This window comes from Oncorhynchus masou, chromosome 32 (genome assembly GCF_036934945.1).
Source record: "Oncorhynchus masou masou isolate Uvic2021 chromosome 32, UVic_Omas_1.1, whole genome shotgun sequence".
NCBI classification, from domain to species: domain Eukaryota; kingdom Metazoa; phylum Chordata; class Actinopteri; order Salmoniformes; family Salmonidae; genus Oncorhynchus; species Oncorhynchus masou.
Window position 1 is genome coordinate 63304407 of NC_088243.1, and position 24137 is coordinate 63328543.

Here is a 24137-nt window from a genome sequence, read left to right on the forward strand (position 1 = left end):
ATCCCAGCTTTCTTGTGCTGCTATGTTTACTGCTAAATTCTGAAGCACATGAATCCGCTATAGAACCTGACAGACATAGGAGGTGCCTGCAGTTTCAAGTTTGGGGAAGCAAATTGTCACCATAAAAATGTACTTTCATAATAAAGGATTCCATGCATCTTCACATTTGCAGATACTGTAGAGGCCTAAATAGTGAATATGCACAGTTAGGATATTGCCAATCAGATAGGCTATACTGTTGTTCATTCGATTAGGCAGAGATTTTTGATAACTAAACGAAAGATTTGTCTTTTCATCGTCTTCTATTTACAACAATAACCATTTGCTTTCCAAACTATGTATTCCTGCGTTTGTATTTTGAAATATTTGCGATATGCCTGGCTTGGCCTCTCTACCTTCCACAGAAGTCGCAACTCAACAATAATCTGCCCAAAATGTGCCTTTCCACAAGCTACATGATCCTCTGGCCAAATCATGCTTTAGTAGCCTATGTTGTATAATTGCATTTATTTCTGTAGAGACAACAGTAGGCTAATTAGACTATATAATTGTGTTAATTTAATTCAGTTTACTTTAGGAAAAGCTTAGCTGCCTATGCTTGTATATTAAAAATGTATCCTCAAAACATTTAGTCTAACGTTTGTTTCACAACTAAAGTTGCATAAATAACTCTAAATTAAGCATATAGGAGAGTAGAGACAGTAGTAGACTAATTAGACTATGTAATTGTGTTAATTTAATTCAGTTTACTTTAGGAAAAGCTTAGCTGCCTATGCTTGCATATTAAAAATTTATCCTCAAAACATTTAGTCTAACGTTTGTTTCACAACTAAAGTTGCATAAATAACTCTAAATTAAGCATATAGGAGGACCGTTTGGGGAAAATATCCTTTCTATTTTATTCAGTTATGTTCAATTGTACACTTCATATTATAAAATTAAATTAAATAATGCCACGGAATTCTAAGCAAATCTTGTCTGTTAAATGAACTAGTGTAGCCCACAGCCATACGGCATAGCCAGATCAAGGCCTAACATAAGAACAATTCAGAATATGCTTTTCTTTTCTTCTGAAATAGACTACATTTCCATCATATATATTGTTTTAGACCTGTCTAAAATAAATAATGGATTTATTGTGATAATGTAGCCTATATTAAATATATTTATTTAACTTCTTAAAATGTAGATGTTTCAAAGGTCTGCATCAGTGGCTTATCGGCTATGCGTGGAAGCAAGGAGATGCTAAACGTGTTTATGTTAATTAACAGTCAATTACTGGTTGCTGGTTTCAATACCCAAGCCGGCAAGGTGAAAAATCTGTCAATGTGCCCTTGAGCAAGGCACTTAACCCTAATTTGCTCCAGGGGCGCCAAACTACTATGGCTGACTCTGTAAAACAACACATTTCACTGCAACTTTCCAGAGTGAGACAATAAAAACACAATGTTTCGATTTCGATTTAATAGCACCCTATATACCCTAAGGTCTTGTTTAACATGTATTGTTCCCTAAAGGCTACAAAAAGAAGAACCAAAAGAGGGACACAAACACACTGTTTCTTGTATAAAACTATAATCAGAATAAGGAAACTGACCCTTGGTGGCATGTCAGAATGGGGACAGGGGTCAGAGAAGAACATGTTGCCCTTGACTCCTCAATGTTTGGGCAGTCAAACTGTACCTGACTGACAAGGTGATATAATCAGCAGCACTTTTATAGATAGAAATCACACTAACTTCTTTGTCTGGTTTCTAGGAACCTTGTTTTCCATCTATAAACGTTACAAAATATGCCGTTGAACGTGCAATTTCTGCCTTTTTGAATTCAATTCATGATCTAATCTCTGGGCAAAATGACCATATTGCAAGGATGTTAATGATAGAATTGCCTGACACTGGGTCTAAGGTGTGGAATTGGAAGTGACCTTTATAAAACTAGGATTCAGAGAGAAGTGATACTAATAAATGACAACCATTTTAAGATTGAGGGGCCAAAATCCTATCTTTGATGGCAGTTAGTTTTGAAACGTATCACCAGGCTACAACTAGAGGTAGGTCGACAGGGACAAGCAACAACATGCCTCCATCTACACTTATCACTTTCTTTCTGATCTTCTGCTTTCCCCCTACACTGTGTTTCTCGACACTGTGCATGTCAGTGATTAAGTCACCTGGATTTGGTCTTTTAATGGAGAAAAACGATAATGCCCCTAGTGCCCATTGTTCTTACCCGTATGGGTTTGAGGAAGTCCAGGTTGTGGAGGAAGTGGCTTTCTGCCTGGTTGAGCCAGGAGCCTGGGGACACACAGAGCATCTTCTGGACCAGACTGGACACCTTGCTGTCTGTGATGGTCACAAAGTCCTCTACTCTGGTGCCGTTGCTGCTGCACAAGTCCCTCAGGTGGACACCGAAGCCTTTGACCAGCACCTGGAGATGGAGAAAGGTCAGTGTGTAATGTAGCAATGACCCAGTATTTCTTCAGAGTCGAGAAGAACGTCTAGTATTGAACATTCCCCAGGTTACATTACTAGTCCAGAGGGGTATCCCTGCTTCATCACATTAATAGCTAGCATTTCATAACGAGTAGACATGGTGACAGGGGACACACTTGTTTAACGCCTCTTGACAATTCAAAACTCTGTGATGTAGCCGCTATTTACTATTTTACAAATGGGGTTGCTATATATTACTTTTACTCATTTTAAAAGAGAATTACCGACATTTAAAAAAATCCAGGCAATTATAAGTAAAATCCAATCTTACTTTATCAAAGGACACGTTATAATACGCTAATACGTTATAAATACCAGGCCTGGCTTTTTAGATGTTTCATGTTGTTCTGTTATTTCTAATAGTTGTCGTATATTATCTCCAATGTAGCATCCATGTAAAAAACCTCTGATCAGGATGAGCAATACTGGTAAAACCTCTTTAATTCTGAGTGCTATGCATTTCGCTAGTACTGACTGACGAATAGACTGACGAGTTTCAGATGAAAGTTCTTTGTTTCTGGACATTTTGATCCTGTAATCAAACCCACAAATGCTGATGCTCCAGATACTCAACTAATCTAAAGGCCAGTTTTATTGCTTCTTTAATAAGCACAATAGTTTTCATATGTGCTAACATAATTGCAAAAGTATTTTTCATGATCAATTAGCCTTTCAAAATGATAAACTTGGATTAGCTAACACAGGATACAGACTCTTGCGACGTTTGTTTATGTCCCGGGGAAATTGGTAAATGAGACCTTTCGTTGGTAGTGTTCAAATTTTGCTAGGAGGGAAATAATGGACAACATGGGACCTAATTTGCTGGGAGGCTAGGAGGGAAATAATGGACAACATGGGACCTAATCTGCTGGGAGGCTAGGAGGGAAATAATGGACAACATGGGACCTGATCTGCTGGGAGGCTAGGAGGGAAATAATGGACAACAGACCTAATCTGCTGGGAGGCTAGGAGGGAAATAATGGACAACATGGGACATGATCTGCTGAGGGGCTAAGAGGGAAATAATGGACAACATGGGACCTGATCTGCTGGGAGGCTAGGATGGAAATAATGGACAACATGGGACCTAATTTGCTGGGAGGCTAGGAGGGAAATAATGGACAACATGGGACCTAATCTGCTGGGAGGCTAGGAGAGAAATAATGGACAACATGGGACCTGATCTGCTGGGAGGCTAGGAGGGAAATAATGGACAACAGACCTAATCTGCTGGGAGGCTAGGAGGGAAATAATGGACAACATGGGACATGATCTGCTGAGGGGCTAAGAGGGAAATAATGGACAACATGGGACCTGATCTGCTGGGAGGCTAGGAGGGAAATAATGGACAACATGGGACCTAATTTGCTGGGAGGCTAGGAGGAAATAATGGACAACATGGGACCTAATCTGCTGGGAGGCTAGGAGAGAAATAATGGACAACATGGGACCTGATCTGCTGGGAGGCTAGGAGGGAAATAATGGACAACAGACCTAATCTGCTGGGAGGCTAGGAGGGAAATAATGGACAACATGGGACATGATCTGCTGAGGGGCTAAGAGGGAAATAATGGACAACATGGGACCTGATCTGCTGGGAGGCTAGGAGGGAAATAATGGACAACATGGGACCTAATTTGCTGGGAGGCTAGGAGGGAAATAATGGACAACATGGGACCTAATCTGCTGGGAGGCTAGGAGAGAAATAATGGACAACATGGGACCTGATCTGCTGGGAGGCTAGGAGGGAAATAATGGACAACATGGGACATGATCTGCTGGGAGGCTAGGAGAGAAATAATGGACAACATGGGACCTGATCTGCTGGGAGGCTAGGAGGGAAATAATGGACAACATGGGACATGATCTGCTGAGGGGCTAAGAGGGAAATAATGGACAACATGGGACCTGATCTGCTGGGAGGCTAGGAGGGAAACAATGGACAACATGGGACCTAATTTGCTGGGAGGCTAGGAGGGAAATAATGGACAACATGGGACCTAATCTGCTGGGAGGCTAGGAGGGAAATAATGGGCCATGGGCATGTTGAAGAACTACTACACTGCTTTTCATGGTGTCCAGGATGTGGTGAACTGATCCTAGTAATATGCCTCATAATATTCCTCATGGGGTGGCAGGTAGCCAAAAGGATGCTGGTTCAAATCCCAGAGCCAAATAGGTGAAAAATCTGTTGAGCAAGGTACCTAGCCCTAATTGCTCCTGTAAATTGATCTGAATAAGAGCATCTGCTAAATGACTCAAATGTATATGTCATAGATCTTTGGGAAGGTGGTATTTTTCCTCTTACCTTTTCCAAGTTCACGTCGGCCTCAATGATCTGGCGCACGGCGTGTTCCGAGAAGGAAGCGTTTCGCAGAAGGAAAGTGGACAGGGTCTCATTGTTGTGGAGGAAATCCTTCAGCTTGAATCCTGTGGGAAACAAACACAACAACTTGTTCAAACCAGCTCTCTCCTATACCTTGACATTACTAGATGTGTGTGTACGGAATTGTCTTATTTTAGTAGACTTATTTAGCAAATGTTGGTTGTTCCTTCTGCCAAATCATACTATTTTCCATAGTCGTGGGTATTGCATTAGCTTTTAACCTCATTAAATGTTGTCATGGAGCATGTGCTTGCTTGCTAGTTACTCAGGTGACCAACTCGAAAACGCTTGGCGCAGGAGTTTAGGATTATTTGGATACATTTTTCTGTTGTCTTTTAAAGTTCAAAAGAATGTTTGGAAATGAATAAAACATCCCAGAAAAGGTTGGGTCTATATCAGAGGTTGGAAAGAAGTGCCAGAATACACAATTTCCATCATTATGTTATCTAAAATAATCAACCGTTGACATAGACCTGTGGAGAAGGAAGTGACACACTTCACACCTTCAACCACAGGGTAATTCCACAGTCAGGGAATTACGCTGAGTCTCTGGCTTTTCACTTTAAAATGTATGCCAAACAAAAAACATTTTCAAAGCTTAACAAACCATACAACACAACATATTCTGTGTAAATTGTTCAAAGTTGTCCTTGTGCATAGAGTTGTATGGTTTGTTAAACTTTTAAATCCATGGCTTGTGTTTGATATAGATTTATACATTTTAGAGTCTCAGCGTTACTCCGTTACCATGGAATTGCCCCAAAGTAACGCTCCGCTAGCACATTCACACTGAAAAACACTGGATCATACACAAACTGTCTGCAAATTGTCTGCTAACTGCCCCTCCCCCTCTCTCATTGGCTACTTCCCTCAACTCCTGGGCCCTTTCAAAGAACAAAAGCTGGAAGTGAGTCCAGTCACTAGTACTGGTAGCAGTGGGGGGTTAGGGGGACAAAAGGACAGTAGGTGGCAGATTCCTGGAACATTAGCTAGACGGCCGTTTGAAGACAGACGAGGTGAGGGGGTGGGGGTCAAATTGGGTCTCAGAAAATCTGGAGCCTTTGCAAAAGCTGACAGACTCCATTTTGTTTTACTGCCTAGAACCCCTGTAAATCATTAGAAACGATTGTCAAAAGGAGTTACAAATTAGCAACAAATTTTACGCCAATGAACCATGAACATGCGTTAGAATTTAGTGACAGAAAATTGAATCAATATTTGTCCACTGGTTACAGTACATTAAGAATAAACCACGCCCCCCAAGGACACCTTTCAGCAAATCCACTTTGACAAATCCTTCAGTGTATTGACCAGCTTTGTGAAATCCTTTTTGTCTCTGGAAGTAAGCCATTGGCTTGGTTTTTACATGACGGCCTGACAAAACATTGGTGGCCCTAGGTCTTGTTCATGCTCCTTTTGTTAATTGTGAGATTAATCAATCTAGGTATTTTCCACATATCAAATTCGAATCAAGCTGTAAAATGTGTGCTCTGAGAACACCAAAAAGATCAGACTTCCTGAAATACACTGGATCCAAAGCAATTTCAAAAGTCAATGCAAGATTATGCAAACCCACAAAAGCATTGTTTTGAGAAATTGAGACCTAACTATCTACTCTTTTAGATAGATGGCACCATTATAAATACAATTTACAGTGCCAAATTCAATCAACTAAGCCATGGGTCCACAGTGAACCCAAAAAGTAAGACGTCACTACCAAAAATAAATGATATTCAGATCAAATTTTAAAAAAACATGACATGGAAAAATATCTGATTCTTTTGTCAAATCAAATCAAATTTTATTTGTCACATACACATGGTTAGCAGATGTTAATGCGAGTGCAGCGAAATGCTTGTGCTTCCAGTTCCGACAATGCAGTAATAACCAACAAGTAATCTAACTAACAATTCCAAAACTAATATCTTATACACAGTGTAAGGGGATAAAGAATATGTACATAAAGATATGAATGAGTGATGGTGCAGAGCCGCATAGGCAAGATACAGTAGATGGTGTCGAGTACAGTATATACATATGAGATGAGTATGTAAACAAAGTGGCATAGTTAAAGTGGCTAGTGATACATGTATTACATAAGGATGCAGTAGATGATAGAGTACAGTATATACGTATACATATGAGATGAATAATGTAGGGTATGTAAACATTATATTAGGTAGCATTGTTTAAAGTGGCTAGTGATATATTTTACATCCTTTCCCATCAATTCCCAATTATTGAAGTGGCTGGAGTTGAGTCAGTGTGTTGGCAGCAGCCACTCAATGTTAGTGGTTGCTGTTTAACAGTCTGATGGCATTGAGATAGAAGCTGTTTTTCAGTCTCTCGGTCCCAGCTTTGATGCACCTGTACTGACCTCGCCTTCTGGATGATAGCGGGGTGAACAGGCAGTGGCTCGGGTGGGTGTTGTCCTTAATGATCTTTATGGCCTTCCTGTAACATCGGGTGGTGTAGGTGTCCTGGAGGGCAGGTAGTTTGCCCCCAGTGATACGTTGTGCAGACCTCACTACCCTCTGGAGAGCCTTACGGTTGTGGGCGGAGCAGTTGCCGTACCAGGCGGTGATACAGCCCGCCAGGATGCTCTCGATTGTGCATCTGTAGAAGTTTGTGAGTGTTTTTGGTGACAAGCCGAATTTCTTCAGCCTCCTGAGGTTGAAGAGGCGCTACTGCGCCTTCTTCACGATGCTGTCTGTGTGAGTGGACCAATTTAGTTTGTCTGTGATGTGTATGCCGAGGAACTTAAAACTTACTACCCTCTCCACTACTGTTCCATCGATGTGGATAGGGGGGCGTTCCCTCTGCTGTTTCCTGAAGTCCACAATCATCTCCTTAGTTTTGTTGACGTTGAGTGTGAGGTTATTGTCCTGACACCACACTCCGAGGGCCCTCACCTCCTCCCTGTAGGCCGTCTCGTCATTGTTGGTAATCAAGCCTACCACTGTTGTGTCGTCCTCAAACTTGATGATTGAGTTGGAGGCGTGCGTGGCCACGCAGTCGTGGGTGAACAGGGAGTACAGGAGAGGTCCATGTGAAAGCTGTGGTAGTGAGGGCTTTGTGGAGAGCACAGTCCGGTCAAAGCTCTGTTCACAAACTCAATGACAACCAGTAGCATAAAAAGAGGGAAACACACAATACCTGGCAGAACCTTTCAAAGAGTCCACTTTGGTCATGCAAACACTTGCTGACATCAGATTTATTGTGGAATTTGCTTATTCAGCTTCAGATCTCTGTTAAAACTGTTCAACTATCTATCCTCCATTCTAACCACTTGACCCCAGTCGCACAAAGAAGCAGAAATGTTTACTGTACAAACTAACAACTAGATTCTAAGAACCCCCCTGGCCTCATCAGACAGGTTTTCAGAAAGGACTGATTAACGGATATCATCAACGTGGATTATCAGGCGTATCTTGATCAGACCCGTGGCTCTGCAAAAGTGCTTCATTGGCATATAGTCCATGCACTGTGAACTCAGGAGCCTGAACGTTATCAACAACCAATACTGAAGGGATGTTACATCATCACTGTTCATACTTCCACATAACATAGCAATAAACCAAGCCATGTTGGTATGAGTCACTATTAAAATATCCCCCAGCCCCATCAAACTACACTGGCTTGGTTTATCAATATCATGCTTAGACTAGTAAATAGGACGGACTGAAGCACAAACTGATTAGCAAAATCAAAGGGGAGTGTTTTAAAACAGGTGGCCACCATCATGAAAGCCATGTCATAAGAGAAAGACCGAGCATAACCGTTCATCTTTATTGCCACTCGCAAAGGCTCAAATCAGATATCACTGGATTACCTTCTTAATTAAAGTCCTACTCCAGTCTACATTTCAGCTCATATATCACATGATTTACTTAACAAAAGGCACATTTCAATAGATGCTCCAGGTGTCCTCATGACATGGCACAACTAGGGGGGTGGGCATTTCCTCTTTTGGTCTCTATTGCGTGGTGAGGAGTAGTCGTCTACTGTGATTGGAAGCGACTTCACCATTCATTTTCTTGATTCAGGTTCACCCAAACATCGTTTTAAGCTTTGTTTTACTATTGACAGTTACAGTTGATTTCGGGATTGTATATTGATTCGCTCTCCTAAATATTTGTCATCTGATGTATTCGTTTAAGTCTCTGAATTGTTTAATCAAACTTTTTTTTAAATCCCAGAAATGTTCCATATGTACAAAAAGCTTATTTCTCTCAAATTTTGTGCACAAATTTGTCTACATTCCTGCTGATGAGCATTTCTCCTTTGCCAAGATAATCCATCCACCTGACAGGTATGGCATATCAAGCAGCTGATATCGATTTGCTGAGGAGTATTTCTGTCTGTAATAAAGTCCATTTGTGGGACAAAATTATTCTGATTGGCTGGGCCTGGCTTCCCAGTGGGTGGGCCTGTAGTGTCCAAGGCTGCACCCCTGCTCAGTCATGGTAAATCCTCACGAGTGGCACAGCAGTCTAAGGCACTGCTTGAAGCGTCACTATAAACCTGGGTTCGATCCCAGGTTCTCACACAACCGGCCGTGACCGGTAGTCACATCGGGCAGTGCATAATTGGCCCAGCGCTGTCCGGTTTAGGGGAGGGTTTGGGGCACCTGAAGACTGACTTCGGTTGTTAGTTGAACAGTGTTTCCTCCGACACATTGGTGCGGCTGGCTTCCGGGTTACGTGGGTGGGTGTTATGGAGCGCAGGTCATGTTTCGGAGGACATATGACTCTATCTTCGCCTCTCCTGAGCCTGTTGGGGAGTTGCAGCGATGAGACAAGATCATAGTTGAATATGAGGATATTGGGATTTTTAAAATTTTTCATAAAATAAAACACACACCAAACCTTAAGTGTGTGTACATTACTATATTTATACATGGGATATTGTTTTTCAAAAGTAAAAGCTCAAAAATAGCTGGAGTATGTTTTTAACATCTGTTGTGCTCATTTGAGTGTTTTGGGAGTGCGGCACCTACAATTCGGGGCTTAACGTATTAACTAACTATCCCGGACTCAGCAGGGTGGCCTAGTGGTTAGAGCGTTGGACTAGTAACCAGAAGGTTGCGAGTTCAAACCCCCGAGCTGTCAAGGTACAAATCTGTCGTTCTGCCCCTGAACAGGCAGTTAACCCACTGTTCCCAGGCCGTCATTGAAAATAAGAATTTGTTCTTAACTGACTTGCCTGGTTAAATAAAGGTAAAATAAAAATAAATAAAAATAAAATAAAGTATACATAACAATCCAGAACTCAGCGTATACCTAATTATCCAGGACTCAGCGTATACCTAATTATCCAGGACTCAGCGTATACCTAATTATCCAGGACTCAGCGTATACCTAATTATCCAGGACTCAGCGTATACCTAACTATCCAGGACTCAGCGTATACCTAACTATCCAGGGCTCAGCGTATACCTAATTATCCAGGACTCAGCGTATACCTAACTATCCAGGACTCAGCGTATACCTAATTATCCAGGACTCAGCGTATACCTAATTATCCAGGACTCAGCATATACCTATTATACTTCTGCAGACATTTTCTACCATCAGCCAAAGTGGATACACAGGCATGGCGAATACCTAATTCATTACAGTAGTGCTGTATTTGCCTTGAAATTTAGAGGGGTTGGGTTAAATGCGGAAGACACATTTCAGTTGAATACATTCAGTTGGACAATTGACTAGGTATCCCCCTTTTGGCTTTTCCCAATGGCCTGCCACGACCTGTCAGTTGGGAGAGACTCTGCCATCTACTGCCTCAAACCATCTCACATATCGCCACCACTGTCACTCTAAACACAGCATTGTCTAAGTGCTCATAAATAAAATGTCATTAAGAAATCTGGGTGTGAAATTGAAGTGGTATAATATTAAATCAGTTTTAAAATTATAACTATCCATCCACAGCCATTCACAGGCACAGGAGGAGAATCCAGAAGGCAGGTTGGAACAGGACAAAAGGGGATGGGGAGTCCCGCTGTGAGTCAGCACAGCGTAAGGGAATTAGTGTAAACCCTCTTTTTTCTGCCAAGACGCGGGCGTACAGTAACTCTCCGGGGCACGCCCAACGGGGCGTAAAGTTCAGGGCAGACAGAGATGTACTATGTAGACCTGGAATGAGTCTTGATTCAGCTTCAGTGAAAATACTGTCTATTCTAGGCTTTGAGTTCATGAACATTTCACTCAAATGAATAGGCCCCTGGTGTTTCTTGTGAATGTAGTAATGTGTACAGTGAACAATGGTTTATATAGAGGTAACTCTTACCTTTGGTGTTGGCCTGTAGTGTCTTCAGGGCTTGGATGAGGCCTTTAAAGCCATCCAGATTCCGGTCATTCTGACTGTACAGCAGGATCTTCTTGGCATCAGAGAACAGACGAGAGATTCTGCAGACATCCACAGATTAACACAGAATAAAATTGAATCAGTTCAATTCAAGTTATAAACAGGATATTTACAGGAAACATTAAAGTGACCAATTTCTTTATTTGGAAACAATGATGTTATTAATCCAATGAAGCGGATGAATCATAAAATAAAGTGTATTCATGTTTTTATATTTAAAAAACAAATCAGATACAGAGATGCAGCTTGTAGTGGGACTCACATGGACTCGTTGAAGTTGCCCACGACCCCGGGGGACTCTCCAGGAGTGGGGTTGCGGAAGCAGGGGTTGTTGGCGTTGCAGATGATGCCTTGGATCCAGGGCAGGGTGCCCGCCGAGGGCATGGCCTTGTTGGGGAAATGACCTGAGCGAGACACCGGGAGAGATACCATCAGTAACGTCACTGTACAGTCGTCATAAGACACAAATTGTGGTGCTTGAAATTCAATCATTTATATAGCACATTCAAAACCACATCTCTGGTTGTATAGCAAAACACTTTTGGGGGGACATTTTTGACATATTTAGTCTATCAATACACTATCTACAGAGAATGGACTGCAGAGAACACAGGGTAATTCCAGTCACGTTGGATCTGATACTGAGACACTTAAATGGCCTCTATATCAACCCGACGGAACTACTTGAGGTGGTCTTTGAACATCACCTGAAACAGAGTTTCAAAATTCTATTTTTGTCTACGCAAAAGACACCTAACTGATGTGTGTTCTCAGATTAACTTATCGAGCTGGTGGCGGATGAGCTAGCATCAGCGTAACCACGTCTTGTCCCATCTTGAAGGCTTCACTGCGGCCTCAGGCCTTATCAATGTGAGGGAGTGATTGCCTAAGTACAATGTACAACCTTTGTCCCCTCCTAAGGTGCCATCCCTCCCTCCCCGAGAGGCTTGCCTTTATTTGTGTGATGAGTTAAAAAAGTAGGCCCGCTATCAGTAAACCTGAGGCCTGCCAACTGGCCCATTACTAAGAAGAGCAGAGATAAGAGATAACACCACATAGCCAATTGCTTCGCTGATTCAGGGCAGCCATATTGCCTTTCAGAGTGATCGTCATCGACGGCCTATAAAGATTATGAATTAAATAACTAGTGGGTGATAAATGTGAATCCTAAATGCAATTTAGCTCGGCAGTTTTCAAACTAGCACCACATTAATCTGAAACCATTTGAAATCTTCCAAACTAGCACCATATTCAACTCAAATGCTTTGAAATCTTCAAAAAGAGCAATGGGTATTTGGAGTCTTATTGCACGGTCACAAAAGCAATAGGTTAGCCCTGTGCAAGGAAGACCATGTCTTTCCTATGGGGTGTAGGAGAAGTTACAACATGCTCAGACCCACGTGCTGTATGACTCACACCAAAAGTATCCCTGTGCCTGGTGCCTAACCAAGACTTTAGGAAGAACTGAAAGCAATTCACCCCTAATGCTTCTGCTTTCTGGCAGATGGACAAAGCGCAGGCTTCCGGGAATGAAAGAAAGCGGATATTCTGACGTAGACAAAGATTTCTCAGGAGATGTGTTCATCCCATTGATAACAGTTATTAGTAGCTATACGAATGCTTTGTCCTACACAACTGTATCCTGAAGCAGGTTTGTAGGCTATTACACAAAGTAGGATCAATAAGATTGCAAGTCCCATACAAAGAAACAATAGTTGCTTTAGCAAAGAGAAGGTAACCGGCAGCTTCATTGATCCTGTTCTGTGAACTGACCCCAGTGATATAATTAACTGAAGAATTCTCTAGCGTATCATTCCGGGGAAAACAGGCTTTGGTTCAGCAAGTGCATTTCCATTATATAAGCTTTTCCCATACCCGTGCCAAAGATAGTCTCCGAGGGCCTTGCGACTTTTATCAGCTTTCACATATAGAACCTTGATAATGAGATTAGAGCAGTAATAAAGGCATCGTAAACTCTAACCCCCCCATAAAGTCACTGATATGTCCACAGGCAACGTGAGCCACCTCACAAACAAACTGTCCAATCAAACAGAAAACAATCAAACTTATATTTGTACAGTTTTGACTAATCAAAGAGACATTTTGTTTTGACAAAAAAAGCTCCAGTGATTAGTATTAGATCTATTGTGATGTTCATATCGGAGGCTTCATGCAGGAGAAGTAAAGGGATACATGCCCAGTGGGAAGAAATCTTCTGTCAGGCTTTAGATAAAAACCCATTAACAGGGGTATATCTGCCATCCCATACCAGAAAATTGATTAACAGGACAGAATATTCCCCATATAACAGCTAACGCATAAAACACCCAGCATACACACCCGATAAGGACCTATCATAAACAGTTCAACGCGATTAGGCTGCTGTTGGACTGTGAAAATGTATGTCTTTTTTTCTCCATAGTGGGTTTACTCGAGTGGCCAGCACGTAGCAGTTTCAGAATAAATGACTGCACATGGCATTGTAGCATACTAGTGCATGGTATTGCTAGCTTGTATACTGTAGCATCAATGGCTTGTATCTTTGGCAGTGTACAATATGTATACATGCGACAACATAGTTCATCCACAGAGTCCAAATACAAATGCCTCCGTGGCCACAACAACAGGAGTGGTTGAACAGCCATTTGGGGTGTGGGGTGGGGAATTCAGTTGAGTGTCTTGTGGAAAAGTGTCTGTGTGTAAACAAAGACGAGGGGGGTGCATCATACTTACATTCATGTTGTTCGTACGGAGGGTAGTTCAGTCTCACTGATATCAAAATGAAGAAGATCAACAGGGGCCATACTATCTCAATCAGCAGTTGGAGCTAGAGAAGAAAACAAGAGAAGGCCAGTTATACGCAGGCATGATGTAGCTGTCACAAGACAGCGTCTATTAGTACTGCATTCCTAATAGACGCAAAGCGATCAATACAACCAACCCCTCAAAATAGCCAATGTTGCACACCCACATCCAGCAACAGAAGTCATCTCTGTTCAAGGGTTATCAGGTGCATGCTGATTGGATTAGGAGACGGAGAGAGATGCTACTCCAGCACACGTAAAGCCATCTAGAGGCAGGGTTCTAGCACAGGTGGGAGACAAAGCTGTAGTAGCAATTAAAGCGAACACTGCTAAGATACAGCTCTGTCCCTTTGGGCATGTCGCATATTACTTTCCAGTACAACTTTTTTTTTGACTACTTGAATAAAGGAGCCTACATCTCACATCTAATACACCGTAAAATCTCCCTCCAGTTAAGGGAATGGTTTACAATAGTTATTGTAAAAATCAAATCAAATGTATTCTTCACATAGTTTACAGCAGGTATAAAAGGTACAGTGAAATGCTTGTTAGTTCCCTCAACAATGCAGAACAGTAATCAATAATAACAATGAAAGGAGTCAAGTTAAAAATAACAAGTAATAGAAGAGGTAGTATGCACAGTAATAATGGACTGGATTTACAAATATAAAGTGGGTAGTGGAATCAATGGTATATATTGGAACAGCAGCGTTGACTGTGTGTGTGAGTGTGTGTATAGGTGTTTGTGCGTGTGTGTGTTTATGGGTGTTTGTGTGTTAGGGTTGGATGTGTGGGTTGTCAGTGCAAATCATTTATCCGGTGCAAATAGTCTCTAAGGTGCAGGTCTGTCCAGGGAGACGACTAGCATAAGCTTTTCAGCAGTCTGATGGCCTGGTGGTAGAAGCTGTCTCGAAGCCTTTTGGTCCGGGACCCGATACTCTGATAGCGCTTTCCAGACAGTAACAGAGTGAACAGTTCGTGGCTCGGATGACTTGAGTCCTTGACAATCTTTCGGTCCTTCTTCAGACACCGGCTGGTGTAGATGTCCTGGAGGACAGGGAGATCGCCCCCAGTGATGTATTGGGCCTATCACGGTGCTGATCTTACTCTTATAATAGGAGAACAGGACATGACCCCTCTTTGAAACTAAACAGTTATTGAACTATTGTGTAAAGTATGATTTGCTACAAAGAAAGAATTTAAAAACTGTAGACCTGGTATATGACAATAATAAAGTAAATACATTTGTTTGAAATACACTGTAAACATTATAACAGAAGAACATAATTATACATCCTCTTTTAAATTGTCCCATCAAACAAAGCCATGGGAAAAAGTCCCAATTCCTATTTCACCAATTCACACAATCTGATTTAAAGATGTTCTGCTTACCGTTTGCCTTCTCCTGTAGGTAAAGTTCTTCCACAACAACAAGCCCAGCTGAGTTGAGATGGACATCTCTACTCCGGACCTCTTCCACTCAAGCTTCCCTCCAGCTCCAAACTGAAATGACACACAGGCAGTGGTGACTGTGGGTAAAAAGTCCAGCCAGCCAGCACACAGCTCAAAGGTACAAGGTCAAGGGTCATTTGTCTAGTTGACAACATCTCTCCAATAGGTCCTCCTCACATGGGAACTTATTCTGCATGGTGTCCCCACTCAGTTCCCAAGCAGACTTTATGAGAGTGAGGATGGGTTGAGGGGACGTATTTACAGGTTATTAGTGGTTCTGTCAGTACAAATCGTGTGGTTCTGATGGTCCAGATTTGGAGTGTATATCTTTGCAGATGTTCTTTATATCTGGTCAGAATCACTGATACAGGCCCTCCTCCACCCTCTGGGGTATGGATAATGATTATGTCTCCAGGGAAACCTAGATGCAAATAAAAGTCTTATATATCAAATTACTCTAGGCAGAATGAGATGTTTTTGGTTTGGGTCAAAATGACCCATATTCATGCAGAAACACAAAACATGATTTAGATTTGTTTATGAAAAATGTAAAGTATTAAATAAACCACCTTGGGGGTTATGACCAAGAATATGCCCCAAGGGTCAGATGACCTTATGACCCCAGTCAGAATCGGAGTTCCATCTCTCTCTGGACCCCTTTCCCATGAAATGTGTGACTGACTGACTCTGCTGCTAGCTAGGCATCTTGTTCGTTAGCTATAGCTGTGTAGCAACTTAGCCAACCAGGCACAGGTAGATAGATGGTTTAAAGCGGCTCTGGCTCCATGTTCATAACTAAAACTGATGTAAAACTTGTTGTGATGACAATACATTCACCTGGATATTAGCTAATTGCCAGGGTAGCTAGCTAATGAACTCCCCCGGAGTATAAACTAGAACATCTACGATCATGAAGCAGAGCCAGACAGAATTCCTGCCTAGGGATGAGAGCGCATCATTGCACCGGTTAACACCGAAGCATGCCTTTCCTCACATGCACAATTGTAAACAACATAAATACATCCAGGCGTTTGGCTGCACCACGTTTTACTGGACATATATGGCCCTAACTTCATAGACGAGGGATAAAACACTGGGTCACAGGGATGAGATTCGCGCAAAATGGATAACTGTTTATGTTGTCCAAGTGGCATGAATCGGAGTTTGCACAAAATGTATTTTGTTTGCATCGTAAACATGCATCATTCAGTTTTGACTGCTAGTGAGGCTCCTGGCTTTTCAGGATATTGAAATTACAAAATCACAAGGGTTATTTGTCCTTATGATTAAAAGGCATATGAAAACACTGAAACTGGAAATAAGCTATTGAATGATCCGTGATCATCACCATTTGAAGCATGTAATTTAACTAAATATATTTACTTACATTCGGCTGCAATTGTTGTAGGCTAAGTGGGAATGAAACCATCATGGTACAGAAGGAGAATGCGTTCCTATTTCTTACTTACTTTTTTCAAACTACATTGTAGGTTAAGGGCCCTATAAGTAAGCATTTCACAAAAAGGTCTACACCTGTTGTATTCGGGTCATGTGTGACAAATACAATTTTATTCGGTCGGAGAGAATTAATTAATAAATAGATTGAATGAATGTTTATATTGAGGGAACGAATAAATAAAATAAAAAAACTTAACGGATTAGTCTGGACAGTTTTTTCCTCCACCATGGCGCATTAGGGCTCCTGAGTGGCGCAGTGGTCCAAGGCACTGTATCTCAGTGCTAGAGGCCTCACTACAGACCCTGGTCCAATCCCGGGCTGTATCACAACCGGTCGTGATTGAGTCCCATAGGGTGCCGCACAATTGGCCCAGCGTAGTTAGGGAAGGGTTTGGCCAGGCTAGGCTGTTGTTGTAAAATAAAAATGTGTTCTTAACTGACTTGCCTTGTTAAATAAAGGTAAAATAATTGTTTTTTAAAGTGTCTCAGCATGAACCCAATAAATGGAGCATGGGTATAAGTGAATGAGTGAGTAGGCTCCACAGAAATAGAGGACTCTAGTGCACAAAAGCCTGTTTTAGCATGTGCACCACATTCAACATTTTGAAGAAGTCAACTGGGTGAGACTTCCTATGGGTTAAGGAAGGATCGCATAATTCCTCCAGGTCACCAGGAGGGATCAGCCAATGAATTATACTCGTGAGAAAACATTCCATAACTGCAGGTGGCAGTAAATCATCAATCTTGTCTTTATACCTGTTCAAACACAATCTAGGTTGCAGTGTCGACCCCGCCCTGTGTAACTGGATCCTGGACTTCCTGTCGGGCCGCCCCCAGGTGGTGAAGGTAGGAAACAACATCTCCACTCCGCTGATCCTCAACACTGGGGCCCCACAAGGGTGCGCTCTCAGCCCTCTCCTGTACTCCCTGTTCACCCACGACTGCATGGCCATGCACACCTCCAACTCAATCATCAAGTTTGCAGACAATACTACAGAGGTAGGCTTGATTACCAACAACGACGAGACAGCCTACAGGAGGTGAGGGCCCTCCAAGTGTGGTGTCAGGAAAATAACCTCTCACTCAATGTCAGCAAAACAAAAGAGATGATCGTGGACTTCAGGAAACAGCAAAGGGAGCACCCCCCTATTCACGTCGACGGGTCAGCAGTAGAGAAGGTGGAAAGTATTAAGTTCCTCGGTGTAGATATCACCGACAAACTGAAATGGTCCACGCACACAGACAGTGTGGTGAAGAAGGCGCTACAGCTACAGTGCCTCTTCAACCTTAGGAGGCTGAAAAGAATTTGCCTTGTCACTCAAAAACACTCACTAACTTTTACAGGTGCACAATTGAGAGCATCCTGTCGGGCTGCATCACCGCCTGGTACGGCCTGGTACCGCAGGGCTCTCCAAAGGGTGGTGCGGTCTGCACAACGCATCACCGGGGGCAAACTACATGCCCCCCAGGACACCGACAACACTCGATGTCACAGGAAGGCAAAAAAGATAATCAAGGACAATAACCACCTGAGCCACCTGTTCACCCTGCTTCCATCCAGAAGGCGGGGCCAGTACAGGTACATCAAAGCTGGGACAGAGAAATAGAAAAACAGATTCTATCTCAAGGCCATCAGATTGTTATACAGCCACCACCAGCACAGAGGTGGCTGCCTACCTACAGACTTGATACCATTGGCCATTTTAATAAATGGATCCCGAGTCACTTTAATAATGCCACTTTAATTAAGAATGTTTACATCTCACATGTATATACTGTATCCTTCACTATCTATTATTTTCTATCTCTTGCATTTTTGCCGCTCTGTTACTGCTCATCTATATATTTTATACTTATATATTCTCATCCCATTCCTTTAATAGATTGTGTGTATTAGGTTTTGTTGTGAATTTGTTAGATATTACCTGTTAGATCCTGATGCACTGTCTGATCTAGAAGCATTTCACTACACTCACAATAACATCTGCTCGCCATGTGGATGTGACCAATAAAATGTGATTTAAGTGTGCACTATGTAACCTTTCAGTTTGTTTACCGAAGAAGTAGTAGAAGAAGAAAATGTACTACTTTAAAATTGAGATGGCCTCAATGACGTTGCCCATGCTCGCACAGACGCCATAACGGGAAATATACAATGTTGCATCCTCTATCTCTACCGTACGCTACTATCAGCTTCTCTACCAGTGTTTGAAGTGACAAGCTAAGTCTAGGCTATTGTCTCCCTGTCTTTTGTACTCACAAGAGCCAGGTGGGCTGTTTGTGTGATAACTCCCGCAGGTAATACGACAATATACATTTCTCAATAACATGTTTTTTTGCTGGGCTTCACATTGACGTCCCTTACTGTAAATTAAAAACAAAGTAACTTGTTTCTAAGTTGTTTATTAACTTGTTTGGTGGCAAAATGTTGTAGAACAAGTACAGGGATAACTCTGCAAAGAATGTCATTTAATAGAAAATATAGGATCGTTTTTTTAGTCAGTTTATCACAATGGGTGAGAAGATTCGTGCCATGCGGTGTTCTCCGCATGCTTGTAAAAATCTAATATGAAGTCCTTTTCCTAAATGAGTAAATCACTGTTACATAACTATACATAATGTGGTTGTAAATGTGACGGAAGACTAGTCTACATCGTGTTATAATTAAGTACAACAAAAACTACAACGAACACATTTTTTGCTATAAAACAAAATATCTAAGTGATGCGTTGTTGAAAAGAAAAATAGCAAAAGTTTGCCATATAACTCCGTTATATTTTCAGCTTTATTTCTAGCAGATATGACTACCATTAAAAGAGGAGAATTATCAAATGACAGACAATTAATCAGTGGAAAATCGAAATACCTTTTCCCAAAGGCACGAAATCAGACCCTTTCAGCATCAATTGTGTTTCCTCCTAAACTAAACCACACTTCTTCACCTCCTTTTGAAATATTTTTTATCCTGGCTTGTTATCCAGGCATGTGTGACCTGTACACAGAGGAGGAGAATCATCTGGATCTAGAAAAGCTTTTATATGGAGTGAACCTTGGCTACATCCGCTTGGAGAACTACAGGGGTTACTCTCGGTCATGGAGATGTTCCGTGATTAAATCCCCCTAGTGGAGCCCATGTAGACTCGGGGCTACTCGCACTCCCCGACCTCCTTAACATCTGGAACTAATGATAATCGAAATAAAAACCATAGACCTACATGTATTTAAAGTAGTAAATAACCTTCCCGTACTACATTTCGTTTGGGTAAACAGTTGGGTTATAGGCCTATACGCCATCGTCTTTCCACAAATTCTGTACATTTTAGTTTGACATTTTAGTCATTTAGCAGACCCTCTTATCCAGAGAGAATTACAAGAGCAATTAGGATTAATGAAGTGCCTTGTTCAAGGGCACATCGACAGCCAGCTCGGCTATTCGGTCACTGGCCCAATGCTCTTAACCGCATTTTCATTCTGATTATTCAGAATGAAAACGAACAATCACTAATGCTGAATATGTTTTTTCCATGGATTTAGATTAAACCCCATAATTTACTGTCAAAACATAATCTGGTCATGTTTACCTTTCATGAGATTCAACCATTAATTAGATACTTCCCCTGATTTCTTCCAATCATTTCCAGGTTGCATGTATCAAATCAAATTGTATTGGTCAAATACACATATTTAGCAGATGTTATTGCAGGTGTAGCGAAAAGCTTGTGTTCCTAGCTCCAACAGTGTAGTAGTATCTAACAGTGCAGAAGTAGCTAAAACAATTCACAACAATACACACAAATCTAAATGTAAACTAATGGAATTAAGCAATATATAAATATTATATAGAGCTATGTCAGAGTGTAATTTACTAAAATACAGTATAATAGAATACAGTATATACATATGAGATTAGTAAAGCAGTATGTAAACATTATTTAAACATTATTAAAGTGACTAGTGTTCCATTATTAAAGTGGGCAGTGATTCCAAATCTATGTCAATAGGGCAGCAGCCTCTAAGGTTCAGGGTTGCATAACCGGGTGGAAGCCGGTTAGTGATGGCTATTTAACAGTCCGATGGCCTTGAGATAGAAGCTGTTTTTCATTCTCTCGGTCCCAGCTTTGATGCACCTGTACTGACCTCGCCTTCTGCATTATAGTTCGGTGAACAGGCAGTGGCTCGGGTGGTTGATGTCCTTGATGATTTCTTTGGCTTTCCTGTGACATCAAGTGCTTGTAGGTGTCCTGGAGGGCAGGTAGTTTGCCCACGGTGATGTGTTGGGCAGAACGCACCACCCTCTGGAGAGCCCTGTGGTTGCATGCGGTGCAGTTGCCGTACCAGATGGTGATAATGCCTGACGAGATGCTCTCAATTGTGCATCTGTAATAGTTTGTGAGGGTTTTATGGACAAGCCAAATTTCTTCAGCCTCCTGTTGCACCTTCTTCACTACACTGTCTGTGAAATAGGCTGATGATTAATGACTCATCACTTGGCTGAACTCATTGTTGTTTCCCGAGGGGGTGTTATTTTTTTAAAGACTGAAAACATTTCCCCAAAGCAATGTGACGATGACAAAAACACAAATGTCATTGAAAGGAAAGATTTGAAGAGATTTGCAGTCAGCAAGTTACCCTTGATGACAATACAGTAATTTGCTCCCCCGAAATGACGTAGCCTCTCACCTATGAATTGGATTAGTGCAAATAAATAAGTTTATAGATGGAAATTATAAGGCCCATGAAATAGTTAAATAATTACATTATTAGGTTATGCATATTCATGAAACCAATCATTGTAACTTTTTTTAATTATATCAATTATGACCTTTTCATTCTGCCAATCTGAATGGGACACTCAGCCGGTTCAAAGTTCAACTACTCAAAGCTCAATAACTTATCAACACAGTAGGATTTATAGCTGTAGGCAGAGCATATCCTCAGAATACCATCTCCAACACTCTAATCAGAAAAGGAACAGTTCAAAGTTTGCCAGACGTTTTCATACCCCAAGTGGTCTAAAGTCAAGCTGATGTCATCTCATTCTAGTCAATAGGAGACCTCTGCAGTGCATGCCTCAGTCCCTAATTAATGTGAAAATGGGAACATTGTATTAGTAATATTTGCAGAAGCCTAGTACTGGGAAATAACAGTAGAAAACATTTTATGGTATTAATCTGTTTTCATCAACTTGGCCAAGGCTTTCGACTCTGTCAATCACCCCATTCTTATCAACAGACTCAATAACTTTGGTTTCTCAAATGACTGCCTCGCTTGGTTCACCAACTACTTCTCAGATAGAGTTCAGTGTGTCAAATCGGAGGGCCTGTTGTCAGGACATCTGGCAGTTTCTATGGGGGTGCCTCAGGGTTCAATTCTCGTGCCGACTAATTTCTCTGTATATATGAATGATGTTGCTCTTGCTGCTGGTGATTCTCTGATCCACCTCTACACAGACGACACCATTCTGTATACAGTACATCTGGCCCTTCCTTGGACACTGTGTTAACAAACCTCCAAACGAGCTTCAATGCCATACAACACTCCTTCCGTGGCCTCCAACTGCTCTTAAATGCTAGTAAAACTAAATGCATGCTCTTCAACCGATTGCTACCCGCACCTGCACGCCCGTCGAACATCACTACTCTGGACAGTTCTGACTTAGAATATGTGGACAACTACAAATACGTAGGTGTCTGGTTAGACTGTAAACTCTCCTTCCAGACTCACATTAAGCATCTCCAATCCAAATTAAATCTAGAATCGGCTTCCTATTTCGCAACAAAGCCTCCTTTACTCATGGTGCCAAACATACCTTCGTAAAACTGACTATCCTACTGATCCTTGACTTCGGCGATGTCATTTACAACATAGCCTCCAACACTCTTCTCAGCAAATTGGATGTAGTCTATCACAGTGCCATCCGTTTTGTCACCAAAGCCCCATATATTACCCAACACTGCGACCTGTATGCTCTCGTTGGCTGGCCCTCGCTACATATTCGTCGCCAAACCCACTGGCCCCAGGTCATCTATAAGTCTTTGGTAGGTAAAGTCCCGCCTTATCTCAGCTTACTGATCACCATAACAACACCCACCTGTAGCACGCGCTCCAGCAGGTATATTTCACTGGTCATCCCCAAAGCCAACACCTACTTCGGCCACCGTTACTTCCAGTTCTCTGCTGCCAATGACTGGAACGAATTGCAAAATTACTGAAGCTGGAGACATATCTCCCTCACCAACTTTAAGCATCAGCTGTCAGAGCAGCTTACCGATCACTGTACCTGTACACAGACCATCTGTAAAGAGCACACCCAACTACCTCATCCCCATAATGTTATTTATTTATTTGCTCTTTTGCACCCCAGTATCTCTACTTGCACATCTATCACTCCAGTGTTAATGCTAAATTGTAATTATTTCGCCACTATGGCCTATTTATTGCCTTTACCTCCCTAACCTTACTACATTTGCACACACTGTACATAGATTTTTCTATTGTGTAATTGACTGTACGTTTGTTTATCCCATGTGTAACGCTGATGCTTTTGTTGCACTGCTTTGCTTTATCTTGGCCAGGTCACAGTTGTAAAAGAGAACTTGTTTTCAACTGGCCTACCTGGCTAAATAAAAGTGAAGAAAAACAACATTTGGAGTGCACTGGTCTGTGTTAAAGAATTCTCATGATCACTTAGGGTAAAATCAAAATTAAACACATAACTTCCTGTGTAAGAAAGGCACGAAAAACAATAGCCTACTACTGTCAATATAGTATGCCCTGTGAGATACATTTAAACAATTCTCATGACTTCTGCAACACCACGTAGGCGATATGGTGAAAGAAAAATACTGGACGGAGCTCCCTAAATCAGAAAGGTTACAAAAGCAATGTTTTACTATAGCAGCTTACATATAGTATCGCTTGTGACGTTGAGGTACATTTAAATAATTCTCCTGACTTTTGCAAAACCACATAGGCTATAAGACAAGATGAGGTAGAGCATGTAAACAGGTAATAACATGGTTTCATTGTCTGCTGAATCACATAATAGATGTGTAAAAGCTCTACCTTAGACTAGAGGAGCGTAACGACTATGTTTTAAGAGTTAAGTATTAATTGGGTAGGCTACCTGCTATCGATTTCGGCCTTTTTCACAGGATGTTTCAGACATACTAT

General features: G+C 41.7%; 1 protein-coding gene across 2 annotated transcripts in view; it reads right to left on the reverse strand.

Moving 5' to 3' along the window:
* The window catches only part of LOC135526439 (phospholipid-transporting ATPase ABCA1-like), a 41608-nt gene extending 21615 nt beyond the window's left edge, over positions 1-19993 (reverse strand). The window contains exons 1-8 of one of the 2 annotated variants that reach the window (XM_064954810.1): positions 19831-19993; positions 18494-18554; positions 15447-15557; positions 13984-14077; positions 11513-11654; positions 11173-11291; positions 4804-4925; positions 2233-2430 (exon numbers count right to left, since the gene is read on the reverse strand). In XM_064954810.1, the coding sequence (XP_064810882.1) occupies positions 2233-2430; positions 4804-4925; positions 11173-11291; positions 11513-11654; positions 13984-14077; positions 15447-15512 (741 nt within the window). In that variant the 5' untranslated portion in view covers positions 15513-15557; positions 18494-18554; positions 19831-19993. The remainder of the gene's footprint in view (positions 1-2232; positions 2431-4803; positions 4926-11172; positions 11292-11512; positions 11655-13983; positions 14078-15446; positions 15558-18493; positions 18555-19830) is intronic. The other variant, XM_064954809.1, reaches the window with a different exon arrangement.
* Positions 19994-24137: the final 4144 nt, after the last annotated feature.